The following is a 20,051-nucleotide window of genomic DNA, read 5'->3' on the forward strand; positions in this document are numbered from 1 at the left end:
ACTCTAGTATTTAATAGACAAAGTTAGTCTGCATACCAAAATGGTAACAGTGTACCTTCCTTATCATGTGTTCCAGTAGTCCATATGCATTCCGAAGGGATAAAAAATACTAATGGTAAAGGCTGTATTACTAACCGTTAATGGACACTCTTGGTATCATTATCTATAGTGCAGGGGCGATAAATATTGTTAGTCTAAAATTATGTTCCAAAATTAAAACATTGTATTATAGTTCTTGTAAGTGAAACATGAGTGTGTGTACAAATCAATGAACATATTCTTTACTTCGTTTTCTTGCTCAAACATGTTGTAAAAGTAAATTTCTGTTCATAAATGCGTTTGCTTATATTTGATTGTTTGTCCATATTTGCCAACATTTCAAAGATAACTTTAAATACAGATAATTGATGGCATTCGGAGCTCTTCGGCCGTTTTTATCGAAAACAACCACGGGTGTATGCCGGTACACCATTTGATTTAGTTCGTATTTTTTTTAATTATATCATTGTAACGGTCCGCTGTAGGTATGAACGTATTTCCGTCTATAACAGAATGTTATACTATAAACGCACATCTGCCTACAGCGGACCGTTAAATTATTAATGGCTGTTTCACTCACCTACTAATCCACATACTTTGTTTAGTCTATTGTTTTATGGGAAAAAAACACGTCCGTATCCTCACAAATACACCAAATCATCGCCTTTATGTCAGTTTACTGTCTAACATTTAATGAAGAAACATGTTTACGTCTACTGAAAATTAGTGATTTTCACAGAGGTATAAAACTAGTGACCATCAGGCCCATACATCACATGATCCACTATACTTGATTATCCATCTTATATTTGAATGCACTTCCAAAACGATTAATTTTGTAAAAATAGTTGTATTTAGTATGTTATGATTGTGATTGTATAAGCATTTCCGTGTAATGTTGAAGTAGAACTATTCTAAATCAACTATGACAATTATCCGAATAAAAACCGGTTTCTTTTGATAGAGCGCAACAATCTCGAAATTGCTTTAGTCATACGACGAAATGACGCGTTTTGGTTCTGCATTATGTTTAAACGGAACATGGATGTTGTCGTACACTATTTACACTATCTTGCGTTCAATTAATGTTCCGCATACCAATAGCATAAAGCCACTATTCCATGATTTCTCGGAACACTGTCCTCCCACTCAGATAACCGGGCGACTCTTATGAGTTCAGTTAACACTCGTTTAGTCGCTCACCTCATAACATATACTGCGAGCGGAGAATCAAATTGTGAACGTTTAAGGGTAACATTCGCTTAAAGTTGCGATTTATTTCCCAATGTGCTACCTGGGATTAAGATTATTTGTCCCAGGTGCTACGATATAACAGGGATACAAAACTATACAGGTTGCTTTTGTGAGCGACTATTAGTCTTAACCGAGGCGAACGCAGATCTATATGCTGTTCTTACCAACACTTTAGCAACCGTTTAGTTTGTCTGGTTCCCAGCCTACTCTGCACAACAATAGTACTGAAATGGTAAGGGCAGGTAACCCAGGCTACACTCACTGCAACCGTTTAGTGTTCGGACGTTTTGATTAAAAATAAAACAAAATGGCTGCGGCCATTGCAAGTCAATAATTTATCGATCAAAGATTACGTGTCGACAGTTTGTTGCTTGATAGTGAGCAAGGTAATCCATGCAGTATGTATTCGATTAAAGATTCAATCGTTTTTGAATATTGAATTAAATCTTGATATCTTGCATTATCATTAAAAAAGAGACTTAGGAAAGCGAAAGTAGCGTCAACACGACAACAGTGCGAACAATGACAGGGATATATCTATATAGTATTTAACTAACATTCTGATTTAAAGTAGTACTGTTTGGAAACATTTGAAAACTTTATTCACTGTGTATCTATATATTATATGAATCATTTCTCTAAAAAATAACCATTCAGTCTTGAGTGGCTGATTTTTAATCTTTAAACAAGGAAGTAAAATAGTGAAGTGTAAGCTGTATATATATATATATATATATATGTATGTATGTATGTTGAGCTAGCTTTTATAGCGACGTGGTTGACGTGTCAGCTGTGGGCATAGTCACTCTTTCTTTCACTTTTATATGATACGGCCAAATAAAAAAATAGGTCTTTTCAGGTAACCCGACCGACCCTATTTTTTCCTGCTGACCCAAACCTCTTTTTCCCTGAAAAAAAATGTGATTTGGGTACGAAAAGCATTTGTTACGAAATGTATGTACGTAAAGTTGACAATATTAGAGTTGGATTTCTGAATGTATTTACCGTACTTCACCTTAGAGTTCGGACATCTTAAAATAATTAATTTTTCGCTCTCCGAATTCATAGAAAATAACCATTTTTACATTTTATCTACATGTGTGGTAAACCTGCCTTTTTTCTTCATGTATGCATTTTACCACTTATTAATTTATCCATAGTTATCAATGGTTATTACGCCTATAGATAAGTGTAACTCCTTCATCAAGTTTATTTAAATCCCATTCAACACCATTTTATACATGCTTTGAAATGAATAAACACCTTTTATTGGCTTCAGATCAAACAGTCACATTGTGTGACGTCACATAACTCTCAGTCATACCCACAAGGATCTCATGGAGAGCATGGATATTGCTATGCATGATTAATGTTTCTGAGTGGTGTTTTCGATTGTAACTTAAGTATTGCATTTCTAACTTCAATTCATCACATTAAAAAGTTACCTGTAGCATTGAATGTGTTGATTTTTATTGTTCTATTGATGTTACAATGAGTATTACTGTACGATAATTGCTTCATGAAGTCTATATTAAAAGTGTGGTACAAGTTTCAAAGTTTATTGGTAGATCGTTTTACAAACATGTCATGTCTGTGTTTTTATAAATCTCTTGATTGCCCTTGTTGTTTCTTTAATCCTCCATTAACCCATTTCATTCGGGATACACCTTTTGGTGTAGTTACCCTTTACATGCGGGATACACCAAAAGGTGTAGTTTTTGACGTACTGAACTTTCACTTTATTTACTTTCGTTTTGACTGTATTGTTTCCGGTTTATACGTTTTCCGGAATGACCGGATGTTATGCGCAGATAGATGCGCAGAAAATTTTAATGAAGATATAATTTTAAAACTCAAAAATCGAGTTAAATTTAAGCTTTTTATTGCGATTTTGATGCAAATTTTGGTTGAAATGGATAGGACTTTCGACCACAGTGACGATAGTGATATTGGGATGGTTATAATGACGAAGTTTATGCGAATTTGTTTGATACAAACAGAAGACATATTAAAACATCGATAGAAATCACAAACTATGACATTTGCATTATTTGGTGGAGTTTTTATGACGATCTTGAGGAGTTCTAGAATGATTGAATGACAAAGAGGATCACCCCAAGGTTTCCAAGTGGGAATAAAAAGAATGGTGGTCCTAAAGAACAATATGACCCAAGAAAGCCAGGATATTGCATTACTGTCATTTATCAATAAAACTGTTATGGGGGCAAGACTTCTGGACCTTACTGGTCGAGGATTCAAACTGCTATGCCAACTAACATCGCGATGAACATCCACCCGCCCAATTTGCTCCAAAGTAGACATGGGATGATATAAACTGTTATAACTTTTTATAGATTTGAAATATATGCATAATTCTTTCTGCATTTTAAAGACAGATTAATTTAGAAACTTTCATACATTGGATTATGTGACATTTGAAAAAAATTATGTGTGATTTTTTTGCTTTCAATTTGTGCATATTTATTTTTTGGTGTTTTTTTTTTCATCATCACCTGGTTAACTTGCAAAAAATAATTTATTTAAAATCATTTGCTAATAAAACTTACATAAACATGTGCATATTTTTATTTCCTTTCCAAATATGTAATCTTTATTGGGTCTTGTACCAATAATAAAGAAGTTATTAGTGTTTATACAACACAATGGTCATAAAAAGGCAGATGGCTTATCAGTTATTGGAAAATGCCCAGATATTCAAGGTATCATATCTAACTGGGTCTCAGAATGAAATGGGTTAAATATATCACACATCCTTTTCAACAGGCAATAAATCGTTTAGGATGGGTAGTAACTAACTTACTTATCACAGTGATGTATACAGTTAGGTAATCTAGCTAGTCTAAAATAATAGACGTGTTCTACGGGATTCTTCCAATCCCTAACGTCTAAACGGGAATGTGCAAAAAACAGGAGTGTTTTAAAAATATTGAAATTGTTTTAAGTGAAGTATTTTATTGTTTTAAGTGTAGTATTTTATGGTTGAAATTGATCATAAAGAGTTATATGAATATTTTACCATGTAAGTGAAATGTTATTTTGCACTAAACAAGCATTTAATGCATTAAAACAAGTTGTTTACCTTTCCAATAAAACGAAAGTTGACTGACACAGATATCAATTATGCGAAGGGGAACAACTCGATACAATCGTAATAACCCGGCCTCCTCCGACAAAGCTTCGAGATAGACCTCGTTATACAATCGTAACAACTCGGCCATGGCCGAGTTGTTCCAAGCAATTTAAAACTGTGCCCTAAAGCCTTACAGGTGCCCTTCATGTATATCGTTATGTTTTGACAGAATGAAATGAAGAAAAGCCGTCAAACTCATAATTATAAGTTGGATATTTATTTTTTGTGTACGGAACTAATATAAATTAACATTATCTGGTAATATTTCTTGTTTTTATGATATTTTATAGACGCTATATGCTTTAACCCGGAATCCTGATCGGAACAATTACCCACTTTTGATACCAAACAATTTGTACGTGAAGGATTTGCCATATCAAAAATCTAAAAAAGATCCGTCAACGTACAATTATTTGGACTAGTAATCTAGCCAGGCATTGTAACGATAAAGATCAATAATTTTTGTCTGTGAGACTTAGTAACTGTAAAAGTTACAATCGATGTCCTTTTGGTGTCCGAAAATTAGGTACCTAAAATAAATTGTTTTTGAAAATAACAATGGATGTCCGAATTTTTAGATTGTCCAAACTCTAAGGTGAATTACGGGTAGTTTGTGCTTGTGTGGCAGGTATATTTCAATTCTTGAACTATATTTTCTTGTCAGATACAAATGTGTCAGATACTGACTTTCGGATTGATATGTCAGACTTAAGTGTGCAATTTTGGCAATTAAACCTGCATGTTACTTGTTCTTCAAACCTGTTCCCCCAGGTCCTCTTGACAGCATGGAGGTTTCCTTGGCTGATGGTTATATGGTAAATTTGCTGTCCCACTCTTCATGTAATTATATTACAGGGAGGTTAGCATTCTACAGAGGGTAATTGAAAGCAAAAGGATGTTTAAAGAAAAGTAAAACGGTTCCTGGAAAGTCTTAAATAATAGCAGAGTGGTGTACCATAACTTAGTTGAAATCGAACCATCATTGTCAAAGTATTTAACCAGACAAATAAAGAATGTTTCCTTTGAAGCATGGAACATGTTTAAAAACTACTGATAAACCTGAAAATTGATGACTTTTATTTTTGTTACTTTCTGAGTCAACAGTTACTGAAATCAATATATCAAAAAAAACAAAAAAAAACCTACCTACCCTATTTTTTTTGGCAGCGTTACCTGAAACGCACATATTTTTTTATTTGGCCTAAGGCCTGGACCATGCAAAACCTTCTGTTCTATTCACTTTTTAGACGACAAAATGGCATACGGGTAATTTGGTTATCAGAAATTTATTTGAAAATAAAAGATTTCTCACTAATTATAGCGAATACAAAAAATCAATTTTTTCACACAGTTTGACAGTATTCGATGCAGAGGTGAAAACTGTGCAGCATTCAATTACGCATTTTCAAAGTCTTTGGTGATTTTTGTTATGGCGACTCTACGCGTCCACATCCCACTTGTTGTTTTACTAGCCAAGAATGACAGATCGTTACACTTAAGTATTTTGAGTGGAAAGATCAATGGCTCATGCAAGATAGTTCAAAAATGGTGATGCTTTGTTGGCAGATCAATATCATGAAACACTCAAGCGTAATAAGAGAAAGGTATTGGCTACAAATAATTGATGTGTAACTTTTGTGCTTTTATTTAACAATGCAGTTTTAAATATTGTGGAGACAGTTAAAGAATATATTTTATATTGGTATGAATCAGTCTGCTTGTGGTGATTAAGAACAAAATGAAAATCCAAATGTTGAAAAAAAATGCCTTCCTATCTGCGCATTATTGTGGCTAAGCATTCAATATAACAAAACATTTTTGCCCTATATTTTGTCGATATTGCATGTGCTTTGGTGGGTTGAGTTTCCCTTCTTGCTAAATTTCTTCAGCTGATTAAACACTCAATTCCAAAGGCCAAAGGCATTTATAGATATTTAGGTGTTTAAATTTCCAAGAATGAAAATGCCAGGCCTCTTTAAAACTATTTGAAAAAAAAACCTTGAATGTTCAAGGAGAGCACACTAATGTAGTGTACCTGAAATCAAATCTTAGAATGTTTTTTGTATCAGAATTGGGCACAGTGATTTGGTGGGAATGAGCTCCTGCTTTGGTGTCATTTGACCTGTACAAAATTTAGTGACATTTAACCAAAAATATATACTTTTTTCTTCTGATTCATCAAAGGGGTCACTCCTACCAACTATCTTGCATAAAATAACTATGAATTACTGCACTTTAACAAAGTCAGAAAATCCCGAAATGCCTAAATAGAGGAAAGTGAAACAACTTCAATTTCATCGAAATGTGATGAGTAAGAAAAGCATGTTTGGTGAACAAGTTTGGTTTTTGGTGAACAAGTCAGACAAGTGGTTTACCTCCGGGTAATCTTTTTTTTTTTCTTTTTTTGAGGTCTCGAGGACCCCTTTTATTTGCCCCGTAATAGGGACCATGGGGTCGGGGCCATCCCCATGGGCCCTTAAAACATTCAAAAACAGTAATATTCAAAGTGCATGCAGTGATCAAGTTACAGTTTTGACAAAAATGTTTAGATATTTAGAGTAGCAGTACTATATATTGCATATGTTTAATAAATCTGAGTTTGAAATGTTTTTACCTTCGAAAGCAAAAGAGGTAAAAGCATAGCAGCAGGTACAATGCACTTCAAAAGTGCCGTTTTAATGATTGGGATCAGTATAAAAATTTACATTGTACTTGTATGATTTTGTTTTTCTGTTTTTCTTATCCGAAATAAGATATTATTTTACTCTCAAAAGCAAAATGAGTAAAATAAGGCAACGGATGGTTATCAACAAATTATAAATAAATAACAGCTAAAGCTTAATAGTAAAGCTGGTAAACACTTATACAAGTTTACACATGACAACTGTCCTTAAGGTGTCTGACTAAGTGTCATACGTTCTGAAAAAAAGAGCCAAAAGGAGACATCAAATAATAAAGTACTCTTTAACTAGTTCTACTGACCGGTTATTGTCAGACCATTTTAATTGGTCTAAAGTAGATATTTTAATATCCAGAAACATCAGCTTAATATCTGTGTATTTCTGTTCATAGTTTATGCAGTTTCTACTTTTCCACATACGCCACTTTGTTTCTAACAGTATAGTGTTTATTATTTTGCATTTTGTTGGAAAAATAAAGAGTCCAAGCAAGGCTGTTGATAGTTGGTTTGTTATTTCTATTTGTAATGTGTTTAAGGCTATATTTTCGACATTTCCAGAATAGATGAGTTAAATTTTCTTGTTCACTGTTGCAGATTTTACATAGTCCGTCTGAATAATTCATTTTGCTTAGTTTTTGCTACGTGAAAATCGTTGGGTGTAATATTTTGAATTGCAACTGTTTTGCTTTTAATGACGCTTTTGATTTGTATAGACAACTCCAAATTTTGGTCCACGGAAGGGAAATATTTTAAATGTTATCCCATTTTCGTTCACTTCCTAACTTTGAAGTTTTACTTTTAAACAGTTGGTGGATGTCCTTTAATTTTAAATCGTACTAATCTATATCTTTGCCTGTTTTCTGGCGGAGTTTGATGTTGTCAGATATTTTTATTTGTATGTTTGTAGTATGTTTAGCTTTATCGGCCTGTAAATATTTTGTAACTGCCGTTTTAATTGTGGTCCATTCTGATATTTCTCCGGGTAATCTGGTTTCCCCCACAACACAAGACCACAAACTTGTGCAATATTGTGCCAATGAGAGTGATTAATATAAGTTGCAATAGCTTGTTCCACAATCATTATACAATAAAATAAGTTTAAAATAAACCTCAAAAAGCATGAGATTCATAAGAAGCTGTGTATGATAAAGTTACAAAATATATATACATGTGTAAATTATCTATGTATTTGCCAATGGTATTAAATAACATGTATTTCTCTTCTTTGCACAGGTAGACAAGTGTGACAGGTACCATGGCTACACCAGAACTAAAAGCCCTCAGGGATGTTCCTGGTTTCCAGGCCATTTTCAAGGCCGTGCTGAGGGCACAGATGAAACACTTAGTAAGTTACTTGCTTATATTGAACAAAAATCTATACTGAATTTTACTGTAGATAATAAATGAGGATAAATAATAGTCTGGGGAAAATTGTGAGTATAATCAAGTAAAAGCTGAATACTCTTAATGCTGTATCTAGTAAACAGGAATGAAAGGAAACTGAAACAATTAATTCCAGATCCATTAATACGATCCATAGAATGTGGGCAATAAGTGTAATCATATCCTTGTGAGAAGAACTGCATACTTTTTCCGTAGTATTATCTGCATTCAGTTTTTGTTTCGCCTGACTAGGCGACATATACATGTAGGGGTTACTTTTGTCGGCGGTGGCGGTCGTGTCCCGTTTTCACTTTTCCGGGGCATATCTAGTAAACTATTAGTGGTATGAACTTGAAATTTTATATGTAGATTGATCTCATTGAGGGAAAGTGCAGTGCATAAGAACTGTTTCTCTTGCTTCCATATTTTCAGAGTTATTGCCCTTTGTTAATTTTCATGCTTAAAGTTTTGTCCGGGGCATATCTTGTAGAATATATATAAGAGTTATCAACTTGAAACTTCAAATGTAGATAGATCTCATGGAGGGCAAGTGCAGTGCACAATAACAGTAACTCTTGCTTTCTTAGTTTTAGAGTAACTGCACTTTGTTTATTTTTTCATGCTTAAAGTTTTGTCCGGGGCATATTTTGAAGAATATAAGAGGTATCAATTTGAAACTTCATAGCTAGATAGATTTCATTGAGGGCAAGTGCATTGCATAAGAACCATAACTCTTGCATCTACATGTTTAGAGTTATTGCCCTTTGTTATTTTTCAAGTTTAAATTTTGTCAGGGGCATATTATCATAAATTATAAGAGGTATCAACCTGAAACTTAATAGGTTGAGACCGGGAGACCGGGGGATGGATTGAAATTCCGGGGGATTATTCCTCCCGCCGGGGGAAATGGCATGTATGTAAAAGGTTGTTCGTGTGATAACTCAACAATGCCTGCACCCATGGCCCTCATACTTGGAGGTTGTGCCTGACCAGTAGATGACCCCTATTGTTCTTGGGGGTCATCGGGCCAAAGGTCAAGGTCACAGTGATCTTGAATGGTAAAAGGTTGTCCGTGTGATAACTCGACAATGCCTGCTCCCATGGCCCTCATAGTTGACATGGAAGTTGTGCCTGACCAGTAGATGACCCCAATTGTTTTTGGGGGTCATCGGGCCAAAGGTCAAGGTCACAGTGATCTTGAATGGTAAAAGGTTGTCAGTGTGATAACTCGACAATGCCTGCACCCATGGCCCTCATATTTGACATGAAGGTAGGGCCTGACCAGTAGACGACCCCTATTGTTTTTGGGGGTCATTGGGCCAAAGGTCAAATTCACAGTGACCTTGAATGGTAAAAGGTTGTCCGAGTGATAACTCGACAATGCCTGCATCCATGGCCCTCATACTTGACATGGACGTTGGGCCTGACCAGTAGAGGACCCCTATTGTTTTTAGGAGTCATCGGGCCAAAGGTCAAGGTCACAGTGACCTTAAATGGCAAAAGTGTCTGAGTGATAACTCAACAATGCCTGCACCCATGGCCCTCATACTTGTCATGGACATTGGGCCTGACCAGTAGATGTCCCCTATTGGCTTTAGGGGTCATTTGGCCAAAGGTCAAGGTCACAGTGACCTTGAATGATAAAAGGTTGTCTGAATGATAACTCAACAATGCCTGCACCCATGGCCCTCAAACTTGACTTGGAAGTTGAACCTGACCAGTACATGCCACCTATTGATTTTAGGGGTCAAAGGTCAAGGTCACAGTGACCTTGAAAGCAAACTCGACAATTCCTGGACCTATGGTCATCAAACTTCACATGAATGGTGGGCCTGACCAGTAGGTTACCCCTCTTGACTTTGGGGGTCATCGAGCCAAGGTCAAGGTCACAGTAACATTTAAGCAAAAAAGTTAACTAATCTTCTTCCAGTGATATCTCAACAATGCCTGAACCTATGATCATCAAACTTGACATGGAAGTTGGGCCTGACCAGAAAATGACCCTTATTGATTTTAGGAGTCATTGAGTCAAAGGTCAAGTTTACAGTGACCTTGAATGCGAAAATGTTTCGAGTGATAACTCGACAATACCTGCACCCATGGCTCTCAAACTTGACTTGATGTTGCTCTGATCTGTAGATGACCCCTTATGATTTTAGGGGTCATCGGGTCAAAGGTCAAGGTCACAGTGACCTTGAACGATAAAACTTGGCAATGCCTGCATCCATGGCCCTCAAACTTGACATTTAGATTTTTTGTGAACAGCTGATGACTCCTATGGATTTTGAGGTCAAAGATGACGGTCATAACACACTCTTTCCTCACACTTTGAATGGTCATAATCTTAAAACTGCCTCAATGGCATCCAATGGCAGTGACAAACCAGCTGTCATTTTGGCCCATGCATATTTCATTCAACTGTCCATACAATCCTGACAACATGGCGCTCAGGGTGGCATACTGTTTGACAAACATCTCTTGTTTTTAATGGTATGCATAAAAATTATTGGCGTTTTTTAACGCTATGCAGATTGGTGTTAACATGTAACATACATGTAACTGTGGATCATCCCTCATATTAACATACCATAGAACCAATATTAAGTCAAGGCTTGTTTGTGTCAGGTTTGCAGGCTTGTGCTAATTTTAATCTCAGTGAAGAGTCACATGGCTCAATTTTAGGGTACTAGGCTTGTCCCTGTAGTTTCCATTGTTAAATTGTTTGAAACATTTTATGAATAAGTCTGTAATATACTATTGAATGCTTTAACATTCAAGGATGAGATGTTAAAGGACAACATGAGTGGCACATTTATTTTACATGTTGAATTCTGCATTTTTAGCAAGTCCTTACTGGAGCTGGTACTTCAACTAAAATATATTATGCTATTATCGATGAAAATTCCAAAATTTTAGGAAAGTTTTTCTAAAGTACCTGAACATCTATAGGTATTTACATTGATTTAGTTCAAACAATATTTATTCAGTATCTTACATGGTACATACAATCACGGGAAATAAATCAGCTTAAATAATGTTGTGGATTGGGAAACAAGCTGTACAGCAGCTTTTGTAAATCCCTTTCAACATTATTTTAAATAAAACATATATTTGTATAAAACCACGACACATTCTGTCCCCAGATGGAACAAGTAGCAGAACTCACCAATGAGGAGTCTGTGATGTTAACTGCAAACGTGAAGGACGGCACCATCAGCCATGTGGGTTCTGAGCTCGCGCGGGGATTCCTGGAGGACCATGAGGACATCAAGTCTCAGTTTCTTGGATTCTGTCTAAAGAGTAACGACTACTCAAGATTTTCCACATCGATGGCTGATGAATCCTATGGTAAGTACACAATGAATTATTGTAACATTTGAAAAATAAAGAAAGCTTATATTTATTGTAGTTTTAACTTCATATATATGGAGCAGCAATCAGAAGTTTTCTATATCACTTTCTGAAGAATCCTTTGGTTAACACAGATTGTTTTGTTGTTTGAATAATAAAGAAAGCTTACAAATTAATAGTTTTACTTTGATATGGAGCAGCAATCGTAAGTTTTCTGTATCAGTTTCTGATGAATCCTTTACTGTATACTAAGTTGTCTCTATATATCTTTTGATATAAGGCCTTTTTTTTTTTAATAAATTGGTTAACGGATCCGTCGCCCAATTATTTCGAAAAAAAATTTTGTATTTTTTTAAATATTGAAAAAAGTAAATCAGTTGTGGGTTTTTTTGCGCACATGAAATGATGTAAAACCTGTTGCCTGTTCCTTTGCAACATAAGGATACAGTTTAAAAAAATTGTTTTCAAAATGGCTGCCTCAATTGAGCTGAGATCATACAAAAAAATAAATTCTTATTTTCAACATACCATCTGCATTTAAACTTTTTTTGTATAACTGACATCAAGGCTGATGTCTGTATCAATGGTAACAAATCACATATAAACCAGAGGAAATAGTGTTGCAAATAGGAAAACACTTGCAGTTAGGATGTGCTTCAAAAAACAGCAACAAAAAGTGACAGTAAAATCGAAAGTCTGTAATAATATTGACTTAAAATGTGACATTATTTTAAGGTGGAAGAGTATAAAATGCTTATATAATGATAACATTAATTTGAATTTGAAATTGGTAGGAGAGAAAATTGGACTGTAAAGCCAAACATATATGTGTATGACAAAGTGAGCATTTGAACATATTAATATTCATTATAATATTGAGGCATTGAAGACATTGTGTTGCATAGAAATCAAAACATACTTAAGCATATCAAATGTCATTCATATATATCTATGAACATGTCTTTCCTGTTTGTTGTTATTTTGATCTTTTGGTTTTGGGTTTCGCAACAAACGCTATGAAAAATACATGTACATTTTTTCAAAAAAATCTGTTAACCAATTAATAAAAAAAAATGGCCTAAGGAGGAGTATATATATGACACCCATGAACTAGTTTCACAATCATATTTTAAATTCATTCAATGACTCAAGTTTATAAATGACCTCTTAGTTTAGACATAATACATTTTACAAAGATTGTGAAGTAAGATTGGATAACTTATACGAAGTTACTCTCGTTGGCACGATGTTGTGTGAGGGTGTGGTCTTGTGTTATTGGGTTAAGTGGTATACCCAAAGAAAACCCACTTGTTTGGCTTGGTGACCAAACTGGCATGGGCCTAGGCCCAGAATCGAGCCATGGAACCTTGGTGAGAAGCATTTAGTGCGCTGAACACTGCTAACCGGACAAGCAAATAACCTCTTGAGTGTGCTACAAAGATAGATACAAATTGAAAACAACAAGCACTCTTCAAATTTGTACATTATATAGTTACGGGTATCTTCACAGTGTCTAAACTATTTTCAGAGCACACTGAGTCGGAGTTGTCTGCTATCCCCCTACCCCCTGAGCAACCTGCAAAGCTACCCCATGAGCGTCAAGCTAGGCGGGCTCCCCCACCTCAAGAGCAGCCAGCTAGGCAACTTCCCCAACTGGAAGAGCAGACTGTTAGACAGCCTCCACCACCTCCCACATACCAGTCCTCCAGTGTGGATGCTAGTGAACCTCCAGTCATGAAACAGTTTCGAGGTTTTAAAAGTTTAAAACGGTACACACATGGTGCAAACCCAGAGAGTGCGGACTCTTTCCCAGCTCGTAACAGTTCTCTACCTGAGTTAAGTGCTGAGGATACAAAGTTTGTTGAGAGGGAAGAAACTACGGAGAAGATTTCAACTGATGCTGGTAAAACTTATACGGTGCAAGATGTTACAAATAGAGAAAATGAGAACATGGATGAAGTGCATGATGCCAGAGAAAGAGAAAATGAAGTTGCGACTAAAGAGGAGATGGACTCAAGTGTTGGTCACGAAATTACTAAACAAGATGAGCATCATGAAAAAGATGGCACAAACATTGAGAAAGATGCTGACACCACAGTTGTTGACATGCAGATTGATGCAGGTGATGATGATGATGTGAAGGCAGATGATCCTGAAAATCTTGCAAACATTCAGACACCACCACCGCCTCCTCCTGGGACTTCAGGTCAGCAAGCAAAGCGAAGATCACGTAGAGGGATAGTCAGATATCATCCTTACCCAGACTCTACACAAGCCAAGGACAGCATTTCACCTTCAATACAACAAGAAAAGGAGGTTATTTCCACTAATGTAGCAAGTGGGAAGGACAGTATTGCCACTGAAAGACAACAAGGAAGTAACCCTGGTCTGCCTCCTGGAATACCTCCAGACAGCTCCCCAACTTTAACACAAACAAAGGATGTTTTGCCTGCTCAACCACAGCAACTAGACAGTGCTGCAATTGTAAGGCCACTCGAAAAGGACATTATTACTCCAGCTAAAGCTTCAGACAATATTTCCTTTGTAAAACCACTAAATCAATATGATATAGTGGAACCTACTCGGCGAGAAACAAAAGTTTCGGAAAAAGATGAATTTGATATGGACTTCGAAGAAGATTCAAAGACATCATTTGATGAACTGGACCCAGGCTCTTCACCTTACATCAGAACAGTAACAGTAGCCAGCAGGAAGACTCTGCCATCTAAGCCCAAGCGTAGAAGTTGGAGAGGCATCATAAGGAATGAAGAGGCTGTGAAACCTGTAGACAAGGCTAAAGAGCCAAGTGATTTAGACAAAAAGACAGGAGAAGATGTTAGTGAGAAAACAGATTTGCCAAAAACGAGTTCAGCCACTGTTGCAGTTAATATAGATGAGAGTAAGAAGGAAAGCACTGATATGGATACAAGTACATTCAAAGAAAGTATTAGAAGGTTTTATTCTGAAGATAGAAATAGGCATTTGTATACTGAAAGAACATCTGTAGGGGCAAATCAAGGTGACACAATTGAATATAGGAAAGAAATGTCTGACAATGAACCAGCTGTATCAAATGTAAGTCCTAAGGAAGCCTTAGAAAGGGAAACCTACGTTGAGAAACCAGACCCTGTAGAAGTAAGCCTTCCTGTTAACTCCCGCAGTAACACAGAGTCAGTGAAGAAGAGAGATCGCTTTGCTTTCATCAGGAGAGAACCAATAAGAAACCAACCTGCTGCCATTCCAAGCACTGATACTGATACTGATACAAGTAAGAGGAGCAGATTGAAAAGCCCCCAAACCTCTAGCTCAGAGAGAAGCTCAGATACCATACCAAGGTACATCACTACACAATCACCAGTTACCAGCTCAAACACCATACCAAGATATAGCGCAACACAATATCCAGCTACCAGCTCAGACACTGTACCAAGTTACAGCAATACACAATCACCAGCTACCAGCTCAAACACTATACCAAGATATAGCGTAACACAATATCCAGCTACCAGCTCAGACACTGTACCAAGTTACAGCAATACACAATATCCGGCTACCAGCTCAGACAAGGTATCAATGTACAGCACTACATCCACTCCGGTTACCAGCTCAGACACAATACCAAGGTTCAGCAATATAAAATATCCGGTTACCAGCTCAGACACCTTTCCAAGGTACAGCACTACACAATCTCCGGTTAATAACTCAAACACCGTACAAAGGTACAGCACAGCACAAACTGCAGTTATCAGCTCAGACACCATACACAGATATAGCACTACACAATCTCCAGTAACAAGCTCATATACTGAACAAACTGAAAGGGGCAGGTATGAAAGTTCCCAAAGGCAGACAGACACAGATTTAAGATCCAAGCATGATCAATCTGCTATTCAAAGCTCTTCTAGTGATAAAATTAAGCCACCTTATGTTGAAAGTCCTCAGTTCTCAAACAAAGACAGGCATTCAGAAATTGTTCCAAGATACAAGACTTTACATGCAGAAGATACTGATGAAGTTAAGCCCACTTATGAGGAAAGTCCTCAGTTGTCAAACAGAGACAGACATTCTGATACCATTACTAGAGACAAGAGCTCACATGTGGAAGATTTTGATAAAGTAAAGCAACCTCAAGTTTCAAACAGAGATAGACAATCTGATAATATTCCTAGATATAAGACATCTCAAGGGGAGACACGGAGACACACCTACATTGAATCCAACCCTGCTAGTCCCTCAAGTAGCAGCGTTAGCAGTGAGAGCAGTAGCTCTAGCTCTGACTCTGAGTCCAGTGAGGACGAAAATGAGGAGAATAAGCCAAGTCCAAAATTTAAGCCTGTACAAACTGAAGAGAGCAAAGCAACTGATGAGCCAGAAGTTCCAGCTGAGAGAAGAAAGGAACAAGAGAAAGAAAAGCATCTAGATGCCAATGATCCTGGTAGAAAGTTAAGTCCTGTGAAGAACGTAGGGGGACAGAGCATCATACAGGCTGTGACAGCTGATCCTATTGCTGCTACTCAATCCAAGGTTGCGTTTAAACTGGGAAAAAGTAAGCTCCTCAATTATAAGTGTAAAAGTCTTACTTAGAAAGAAAATTAATTGAAGTATTGTCATAGCCTTAGTGTTTACCTTATGCAAAATAATTAATCTTGGTCACAACTAGAGTTAAAGCAAAAGAGTTATGGAAGGGTTCTACATCCTGTTCTTTTTGCTATCACCCTTCTTCCCTCATAGAGACCAGCATGTACACCCTTCTGGCTTCATGGAGACCCACATGGGCACCTTTCTGGCTTCATGGAGATCAACATGAGCACCTTTCTGGCTTCATGTAGACCAGCATGGGCACCCTTCTGGCATCATGGAGACCAGCATGTACACCCTTCTGGCTTCATGGAGACCCCCATGGGCACCTTTCTGGCTTCATGGAGACCAGCATGGGCACCTTTCTGGCTTCATGGAGACCAGCATGGGCACCTTTCTGGCTTCATGGAGACCAGCAGGGGCACCCTTCTGGCTTCATGGAGACCAGCATGGGCACCTTTCTGGCTTCATGGAGACCAGCAGGGGCACCTTTCTGGCTTCATGTAGACCAGCATGGGCACCCTTCTGGCTTCATGGAGACCAGCATGTACACCCTTCTGGCTTCATGGAGACCCCCATGGGCACCTTTCTGGCTTCATGGAGACCAGCAGGGGCACCTTTCTGGCTTCATGGAGACCAGCATGGGCACCTTTCTGGCTTCATGGAGACCAGCATGTGCACCCTTCTGGCTTCATGGAGACCCCCATGGGCACCTTTCTGGCTTCATGGAGACCAGCAGGGGCACCCTTCTGGCTTCATGGAGACCAGCATGGGCACGTTTCTGGCTTCATGGAGACCTGCAGGGGCACCTTTCTGGCTTCATGGAGACCAGCATGTGTACCCTTCTGGCTTCATGGAGACCAGCATGGGCACCTTTCTGGCTTCATGGAGACCAGCAGGGGCACCCTTCTGGCTTCATGGAGACCAGCATGGGCACTTTTTTGGCTTCATGGAGACCAGCATGTGCACCCTTCTGGCTTCATGGACACAAGCATGTGTACCCTCTCGGCTTCATGGAGACCAGCATAGGCACCTTTTTGGCCGAATGGAGACCAGCATTGGCACCCTTCTGGCCTCATGGAGACCAGCATGGACACCCTTCTGGCTTCAGAGATAGTCAAATATTTCTTCTGTTTTGATAAAAAACTTATTTGGTGGGGGAAACTTATTTGGTGGGGGAACCTAGACCTATATCAATTGAACACAATTCCAAATAGTTCATGTCAAATTCTCTATAATCTATAAATTCATCACATTCGGAGACAATGTGCCATTTTCTGCCTTAGTATCCTGTCCCGATTTTGAAACATTCTTTTTAAAAACAGCCTAAAACCCTAGTCATTATCTAAAACACGTAAAAGATCATTCAGCTGAAACTTGGTACACATGATACTGATCACAATATGAACATAAGGGTAAGAACTCTGGCTTCATTATTTGAAGAATGATGTTCCTTGATTGACTAAAGAAACGGACATGCGTTGGTAGCTGCTTGCTTGTAATTGCCATAATCAAATTTCATTGTAGTAAAAACTCCTCTTATCCTCCTGAATAATAAATCTATTTCGGTTATTTATCATCTCTAGTTTACTGTCTTGTTCATGTGATTTGGCTATTCCTTAATCCAAATACTAGGGACAAGTTTGTTCGTTTGTTTTTACCTATTCCGTTTCATTGAAAATTATATAGAGGATGGTGTTTTGTTTTTGACATGTGTGTAAGATTCCAATATATTTCTCAGTGTGTGCTAAGAGTTGCTCTCCCATGAGTGGAATATTTACTTTTGGTTTATATGAGCTGAAATATATTGCAATCTTCACCAAAACAAATATCAGTTCAATTTACTTCATTCTTGTTTTCATAAAAATTATCTATAATGGCAAAAATGTGCTAAATGGTCATGGATTTTTTCTTCTAAACATGTTGTGCATTTTCCTCTGTTTCGCACAGGCTTAAATATAAGATATGGTGAAGTGATAATACTACTAGATCATTGTTTCAATATGATAGTTCAGTTTCAAGTATATGTTTTAATTACTGTATTTTTTCACCAAATGTGAATGTGCTGTTATTTAATTTATTGTCTCATATTTTCCAGAGCCCCTGCTACAGAAGCCATTGTGGGAGAATTCCTGAGTGGGTGTCAAACTGAAAGATGAAAATGTGCCATTGTCCATTGAAGAAGCCAGATTTTATCAAACATTATGTATTGTTAAGAATTGTATTTTAAATATTTCTGTATTTATTTATACTAGAGTGTTTTATATTAGTTTTTTTTCAGTAGTTACAGACTTACAAACTATGAAATTTTAGAGACTGTTTTCTTTGATTATAACAGGATTTATTTAGTGTTAGAATCTATAAATGTTACTATATTCTGATTTATATTAATATGACCGAATGATGAATTCTGCTGTGTCGGGTCATTATACTTGCCTAAGAATTTATTGAAGCCTTGGGTTTGTTTTTTGTTTTAATATAAAAGGTTCATGTTTCTATTACGTTTTTGAAAACCTAGTTTTGCAAAGCGCTTTTTATATAAATATGAAATCTTATTACTTTTAACAAATTGTATAATATTTTTTACATTAATTCTTTGTTATGCATTCTTATATACATGTACAGTTTAAATCATTGTTTTGTTTGATTTTTTGTTAATTGTCAAAGATGAATGATTAACTGTTTTTGGTGTTAGGTTCATTAAACAAGATGAGACCTGTCAACCCCATAAACACCAGATCCGTGGCCTAGTGGTTAGGGCGTCAGCGGCAACAAGTGGCAATTCCTTGTTTCGAGCTTCACATGGGACTTGTTGTAATCTGACCGTTGCTGACCAAGCTTCTTATAAAAGATGGGTAGCTTTTCCCTTCCTGCCAGGCGCCTGGCATAATGGATAGAAATATGTAGTAAATATGTTTATCAATCAAGGTGTCTGTTAGTTCAGTGGAATGTCGCTAAACTGGGAGGGGTGGCACTATAATAAACAAACATTTCACTGTGCTATAAATGTAACGCAGTTAGTTGTGTACCTATTAATATTTTGTATAGTCATAACATTAATTTCAAATCAAAGAAATGTTATTAAATAATAATGCTTCAAATATTTTAATTACTTGTACTTGAACTATAATAATTAATCAGTGATTATTATACTGTTCTCATATATAATGAACATTTTAGTGAAGAACAAGAACTAACCAGTCATTCCTTCTAAAATGGTCAAACCATTTCATGTTCTTCTTAATTGTGCTTTACATAAATTGCTATTGATTTGGTGAAACGTTTATGTAGATTTATGTTCTTATTTAGTTTATTCTGATATGACGTGTGTGCTTTTTCATTTTTTTTATTTATTTGTAAGTCTGTTGGAGTATGTACGCATAATCTGAAATGATGATATTGCTCTCTATAATATTGACAATCGTGTGATGATTTCTATATATACACCAAAATAATAAACGATATTTCTACACAGTTGATTTGACTAACCTTAGATTAGAACTAACATGGAACCTAATTTGCGTGTTATGTGAAATGTAAGTCTACTCCATAACTTTAACAAGCTGTATCCTGTATAGTTATAAGGCAGGATAGCCTAGGAGGTGTTACACATAT

At 36.8% G+C, this 20,051-nt stretch overlaps 1 protein-coding gene across 2 annotated transcripts; it reads left to right on the forward strand.

The window, feature by feature from the left end:
• Nucleotides 1-1,593: 1,593 nt before the first annotated feature.
• Nucleotides 1,594-19,908, forward strand: LOC128206170 (serine-rich adhesin for platelets-like). Of its 2 annotated transcripts, none has more exons than XM_052908473.1 (5): nucleotides 1,594-1,679; nucleotides 8,358-8,469; nucleotides 11,651-11,855; nucleotides 13,387-16,404; nucleotides 18,535-19,908. In XM_052908473.1, exons 2-5 carry the CDS (start codon nucleotides 8,380-8,382, stop codon nucleotides 18,570-18,572), a joined length of 3,351 nt encoding a protein of 1,116 aa, XP_052764433.1. In that variant the 5' UTR covers nucleotides 1,594-1,679; nucleotides 8,358-8,379; the 3' UTR covers nucleotides 18,573-19,908. The 2 variants fall into 2 exon arrangements, with proteins under 2 accessions (XP_052764433.1, XP_052764434.1); XM_052908474.1 differs by having other exon boundaries at nucleotides 1,607-1,691.
• Nucleotides 19,909-20,051: the final 143 nt, after the last annotated feature.

The sequence above is a fragment of the Mya arenaria genome, chromosome 10 (assembly GCF_026914265.1).
Source record: "Mya arenaria isolate MELC-2E11 chromosome 10, ASM2691426v1".
Classification (NCBI taxonomy): domain Eukaryota; kingdom Metazoa; phylum Mollusca; class Bivalvia; order Myida; family Myidae; genus Mya; species Mya arenaria.